The sequence below is a fragment of the Sardina pilchardus genome, chromosome 2 (genome assembly GCF_963854185.1).
Source record: "Sardina pilchardus chromosome 2, fSarPil1.1, whole genome shotgun sequence".
Lineage (NCBI taxonomy): Eukaryota > Metazoa > Chordata > Actinopteri > Clupeiformes > Clupeidae > Sardina > Sardina pilchardus.
The window spans coordinates 30238453-30244980 of record NC_084995.1 but is presented as its reverse complement, the minus strand read 5'-3'; the positions used below and the strand labels follow the sequence as shown (position 1 = coordinate 30244980).

Here is a 6528-nt window from a genome sequence, read left to right as displayed (position 1 = left end):
CCTCTCTCTCTCTCTCTCTCTCTCTCTCTCTCTCTCTCTCTCCAGAGGGGGCGCTGCACGGCCTGCTGAGCTCCCTGACGAGCACGCGCTGCAGTCCCACGCAGCACCTGGAGCAGGAGCAGGCGCTGGCACGGCAGTTTGCCGAGATCCTGCACTTCACGCTGCGCTTTGACGAGCTCAAGGTGAGCAGAGCCACCGCCACAGCCCAGCTGCCCGCAGCCTGGCAGGGGTGCCACCAGAGCCCACAACCAGCTCGCTGTGAGCAGCAGGCAGGCAGGCAGACAGACAGGCAGGCAGGCAGGCTGGGTCCCTCCTTCTGGAGGTTCAGCACTAACTAACTCAAGGTGCTCTGTCTGACCGTGCCTATGAGGCAGCTCAGGGCTAACAGAGTGGTAGAACAAGACAGGCTTAGACAGGGTCCTTAACTAACGTTGGCTGGTGTGACATTAGGAGGGTTTTTTTTTTTTTAAATTCCAATCAAGCAGTGATTGTCTGGGTAGGTTTCCATCTTGTGGTCTCTAGACATGCGGAGAGCGTTGATAGGGTGTGTGATATGCAGCGTCCCTCCGTGTCAGCCTGGCCCTGGGGCAGTGAGGAGAGGCTGTGTGCTCTGCTGCTGATGGAGGGGAGACGTCTAGTCTAGTCTGGTCTGGTCTGGTCTGGTCTAGTCTAGTCTAGTCTGGGGCTCATCAGGAGGCTGCTGTCTGCTACAGTGGCTCAGATTCTACTCACCGCTCTGCACAGCTGGAGCCAACTGCTGAGAGAGAGAGAGAGAGAGAGAGAGAGAGAGAGAGAGAGGGGGAGACAATTCAGAGCAATATTGAGAGACTCAGATCAGCAGACACAATGTAAGACTAATGTAAGGGTGAGAGCCATAGCGGAGCAATAAGCAGCAACCTGTCAGAAAGCGCAGGGTGATAAAGCAAAGCCATAATTAGCAGAGGGGAGGTGTGAAGTGGAGACGGAGACGAAGGTGAAGAGCGAGCGGAGTGAGGGTGAGGGTGAGGGTGATGAAATTGCCCCTCGTTGACGTGAACTTGAGAAGGATTTGTCTCCTGCGGAGCAGCCTCTCATTAATCTGCTCCTGAATGGCAAGGACCCGCTCTCTCCAAATGCTCTGTGTTACTTTACTGTTTTGTCCACAAGCAGTTACAGCTTAGAGCAGCACCATGTGGGAACTTCACTCTTCGTCAAATTACTACAAACTGGGGGGGTATCCAGTTAGTTTAAAGCCAATGAAAGGACAATGTTGTATGGTGCAGTACTAGGGATTCTGGGTACACACTGCCAATGTCAAAGATCTCTTTAAGTCAGGGTGGCATCAGAATGAGTTTGAAGTCGTTATGTTAAGGTTAAAAAACTGCATTGTGTTGCTTTAACCCATTTCCACTCTGTTCATCTGTTCATCTTGTGTCAGCTACATTTCTGTCACTCAGATCCAGCCTGATTCACTGTGCCGTATGCTGTTGAGCAAACACAAATTATCTGCAGACTGACTCCCCCGGCTTCTTGTTGGTAGAGTTAATAGCTTTGGCGATTGAGGCTAGTTATATGCCCTCAGCCGTACTTTGCATCTAGTTTGCAGATTCATGAACCCAATTATAGCTGGAGGCTGCCTGGCCGGTTTTGATGAGGTTATTGCAAATTTATGCCAATAAGCAAAATCAAACATTAATGAACTGCTTCGTCTGCATAACACCAACGCAAGCCTGGTGATAAGGGGGGGCCGGGGGGGTTCAAGGGAGAGAGAGAGACGCAGATGTCGGCTGGGTGCGGGCTGGCCACCCTGGCCGGCCTGGTGTAGGGGGCAGGGTCTGGTGAGGGGAGTCCCTGCACATATGCTCACTGTCCCTGCTTGCCCTCTCACAGATGACCAACCCGGCCATCCAGAATGACTTCAGCTACTACCGCAGGACCCTGAGCCGCATGAGGATCAACAACGTCTGCGTGAGTGTTCAGCGCCCGCTCTCCCGCCCGCTCTCCCGCCCGCTCTCCCGCCCGCTCTCCCGCCCGCTGGCCTGCTGCTGCGGCGTGTTTATGGAGATGAGGCCTGATGTTTTAGTAATGCGGCCGCTCCGCCTGGGTTAGAGGGTTAACTGGAGCCATCGGCCTCCTTAATGGGCCGCATCATTAGGGGACAGAGCAGGCCCTGACTCAGGAGAACTGTTTTATCTTAGTCTCGTTTTCTTCTTACAGTAATCAGCTCTTTGTTCTTCTTTGCTCTCTGTCTTTGTTTTTTTCCCTTTGTATCCCTCTTTCTCAGTAGTGTTCCTCTCCATGCATACTCTTTTGTCTCTTTCTCTCTCTCTCTCTCTCTCTGTCCTCTATCCCTCTTTCTTCTCCGTCCCTCTCCTTCTCCTCCACACCCTTCACCTCCCTCCTTCCTTTTTCTGTGTTGACTGAGTGCTGATGTGTGTCCATTCCGTAAGGAGTAGAGAAACGAAGTGTGTGTGTGTCTCTGTGTGCATCCGTGTGTGTGTGTGTACGCGCGTGTGTGTGTGTGTGTGTGCATGCGCTGGGGGGGTGTTAATGACTTCAGCCTCATTACCAGACCCTGTGTGAGGCAGAGGCTGAGGAGGAGGAGGGAGGGGGGGGGGGTCCTCCACTGGAGATAAAACAGCTCGTTGACCTTGCCTTCCCAATTAAAGGTTCTCTCAGCCAGGAATAATCACAAGGCCTGGCCCGCCTAATGAATCACAGCCCTCGATGTGGTAGGACATGCATTACGCATGCAGAACATGACAGTGCAGAGGGACAGGGTTAGACGCCGGCCTGATTTACATTTCAATTTTACCTCAACCCGCTGTTGAGCTGGGCTCAGCCACTTATCATTGGCCTGATGGATAATGGCTTACCATCAGCGATGAGGAGTGGAAAAGTGCATGGAATGGCCTGCTGCGTAACGTAACCTCGGAGAGAGGCAGAGTGTTCAGTTGGTCAAAGACACAACCTTCATGTTTAGTCACATGTCAGTACCTCTTATTATATCAGTTAGAATCCGGACAGGTATGTACATCACGTGGCGAAATTGTTCGCTTAGTCTGAAATAACCTTCAACTGTTTTGACCACAGGGAGACGAGCAGAATGAAGTCAACAATGAGCTGGCCAATCGCATGTCTCTCTTCTATGCCAATGCCACCCCTATGCTGAAAACATTAACCGACGCCACAACAAAGTTTGTGTCAGAGGTCAGTCAAGCCAAACTCATCTTGAACTGTTGCAGTGATGTGTGGGAATGGTGAGGCATCTTAACTCTATCTGTTCCAGTGATGTGCATGAATGGAAACTGTTTGTGTTTGTCTGTGTGAAAGCAGAATAGAGATTTACCGCTGGAGAACACAACAGACTGCCTCAGTACGATGGCCTGCGTGTGCAAAGTGATGCTGGAAACACCGTGAGTGTTTGTGTCAGGGTCTCTCAACACATCATTCACTTATGTCATCTTAAAGGGACACTTCACCGATTAGATGAGATGGGAGAAATACGGATTTCAATGAAACCCATGAATAGGACTTCTTGCTTTCATTGATGTAAAATTATGATTTTTACATCATTGAAAGCAGGAAGTCCAACATTGAAATCCGTATTTCTCCCATCTCAAGGCAAACTGAGGGAATGATGCACGACCATTCAAAAGCATGACTGGTTTTCTAAAGATTGAAAGCTTAATGCTAATCGGTGAAGTGTCCCTTTAAAGCATATTAAAGCAACACTAAAGAGTTTTTCGTACCTTAAAATAATGTTTCCAAAATCATTTCAGCGGCTCATCAACTCGTAACAGGGTGAACGGCACTTCTGCTTTCACTTAGCGGCCCTCTATCGGCTATAACAGCACTATGTAACTTTACGAGGTGGGGTAGTGTATCTGTAGTTTGATGAAATGAGGCATCAGCAACTGCAGATTTGACTTCGATGTCGCGATGCATCCTACTTTCATAAAATTATGCAACATATTCTACCTTGTCTGTTATTTGCTGGATAAACAAATAGCGTGTGTGCGACAGGAAAAGTGCTTCAGTGTTGCTTTAAAGCATATTATTACAAGTGCAAGTGATATATTTTTCCCGTTGCCATTTACGGCTCTCTTTTGCAGCATTCATTTGTTAATTTATTTGTAATGAAGCATGGCGACTAAGTACTGAAGCAAATTAACTGACAGAGCATGAATATTTAGTATATAAAATGTATGTTTCACCTTGTGCATGATGTGTGTGGGTGTGTGTGTGTGTGTGTGCGTTCCTTCCTAGGGAGTACCGTACCCGCTTCGCCAGTGAGGACACAGTGCTGTTCTGCCTGCGCGTGATGGTGGGAGTCATTATACTGTACGACTTTGTCCACCCTGCCGGGGCCTTCATCAAGAACTCCAAAATAGATGTATGTCTTACTGCCTCTTCATTTCAGTCTGAAGTGATGGACATGACTACTGTATACCAATACCGGAAAAAGTCTTGACTGACCTCAGGATTAGGGATGCACCGATATACAGTATCAGCCAGCATCGGTATCGGCCAATATTTTTTATCAGATTTATATCAGATTTACCAATGGCAGTGGCATGCTCATCTGTTATGTTGAATCCATTCTGCTCAATACATGTTGTGCTATGAAAGCCTGAAAGACTTGAAAATGGTTAAGTTATTTTTTGTTATGAATGATTTTGTTTCCACTTTACTAAAATTAACAACAAAAAACAAGTAAACAAACAAACAAACAAACAAGTAAACAAATTATATGCCAAATTATCATTTTGTTCATGAGTACTGACACTGGCCCATAATTTCCCAATCGGTGCCTCCCTACTCAGGATTGCCCTCTTCTACTAGCACATGGGCTGGGTGGGGGATGCGTAGGGCCAACATACTCATTTTGCTTCTTTGATAACAGATGAAAGGATGCATCAAAGTCCTTAAAGATCAGCCGCCCAATAGTGTGGATGGTCTCCTAAATGCCCTCAGGTGAGTGGCCTTGAACCGCCTAATAACTGCACTAACATATATGTATGTACATGGACTGACGATATGGTGTAGATGTATTATACATGCTATGGTGTTATTTAGCTATTAGTTACATTCACTGTCCAGATTGGGGAAATGGTTACTCTTACTCATACTGTATGTAGGACATTATCTACTGTACATACATGTATGATTGTATTAATGTATAATGTGTGTTTCCTAAACTAATGTGTTGCCTGTATTTGTATACCTGTATTATAGTTATATACTGTATTACAGTGTTTTTCTAGAACACACTATTATGAAGATAATTGGATGAATTATTAAGTGCACACTCTCAAAATATTAAGCATGGCTCTTGTCCCACATATACTGTAGGTACACAACAAAACATTTGAGTGACGAAACTACTTCCAAACAAATTAAAAACATGCTGCAATAATGAACTGAGTCATCTCTGAAAAGCAGTCCTGGAATGAGCCTGACGAGAGCTGACCCTGGAGCTGAAACCCAATGGGACCTTTCAACCCAGACAGGGGTGTCTGGAGCGGGTTGGGCAAAGAAATGGATGTGTACAGTCTTCCCGTTCTATTCCTTGTATTTTAGCTAACGATATTTACATTCCTCTGTGCTTTACGACCCAACCAAGTGCATGTTATTAAATTGGTTCACTCTTCTCTTTTGATGACTAAATTTCCCTGCCCAAACATTAATGTAAAAGATCTGTAGCTGCACCAGCTGTGAGATACTGTATGTTGTGCATAGGACAAGCCATGAAGATAGGGCAGCTATCTGTTCCAACTGTATACGTTTTGTATAAAATTCTCTGCTATTTTTTGACTGTATACAATCATGGTATACAGAATGGTACACAGTAATAAATTGTTTGATTTTTTAGTGCGTGTTTTTATCTAAATCCACAAATCATGATAATCTTGCCAAACTGTTGTTCTGTAACTCTGTGTTGTTATCAGCTTTGAGGTGAATGTTGAATTTCATGAGCCCAGTATTCAGTGTCCATGTGTTTCTTGATTTTTTTTCTGAGAATATTTTTGTACATGGTAAAAAATTGAAGAGCAAATAATAAAGAAAAAACTCTTCAACTCTAGTAGCATTTCTAAATGCGCAATTTAGTTCTTCCTCAGTGAGACGGCTGTTGATGGTGAGAAAAATGAATAGGTACAGGATGGGGGAGGGTTGCCGCTGATAATATCCATTCAATTATATGATTTGAAGTAGGAAACAACATTTACAGTAACAATGTCATTATGACTCACTATGAAGAAGCCAAGTTAGATGACTAATGTAAGTGCGTAAGGCAGTTTGAAAAACTCTAAAAACGGATGTCCTCTCAGATTTGATCTTACAAATGGTTGGCACACTCTCTCTTCATCTCCATGTCTAATTTTATGCCTCTTGACTATGTCACAAAGGCGCTGTCTGCCGCCCCCCACCCCCCCTTCATGTCATTTGCCAAAATATTTGGTTTCCGACCACTTCCTCGTTACTAATAGCGTCTTCAGATGACTCCCATCTGATGCACAGCCGAGCCTTATGCATCTGTTGGGCCTC

The 6528-nt window shown here is 45.7% G+C and overlaps 1 protein-coding gene across 1 annotated transcript in view; it reads left to right on the top strand.

The window, feature by feature from the left end:
* The window catches only part of fam49ba (family with sequence similarity 49 member Ba), a 22385-nt gene extending 16321 nt beyond the window's left edge, over positions 1–6064 (top strand). Inside the window, exons 5-11 of the mRNA XM_062526015.1 lie at positions 46–182; positions 1870–1947; positions 3073–3189; positions 3316–3395; positions 4249–4375; positions 4886–4956; positions 5335–6064. Of these exons, the coding sequence (XP_062381999.1) occupies positions 46–182; positions 1870–1947; positions 3073–3189; positions 3316–3395; positions 4249–4375; positions 4886–4956; positions 5335–5398 (674 nt within the window). The 3' untranslated portion in view covers positions 5399–6064. The remainder of the gene's footprint in view (positions 1–45; positions 183–1869; positions 1948–3072; positions 3190–3315; positions 3396–4248; positions 4376–4885; positions 4957–5334) is intronic.
* The last annotated feature ends 464 nt before the right edge of the window (positions 6065–6528 follow it).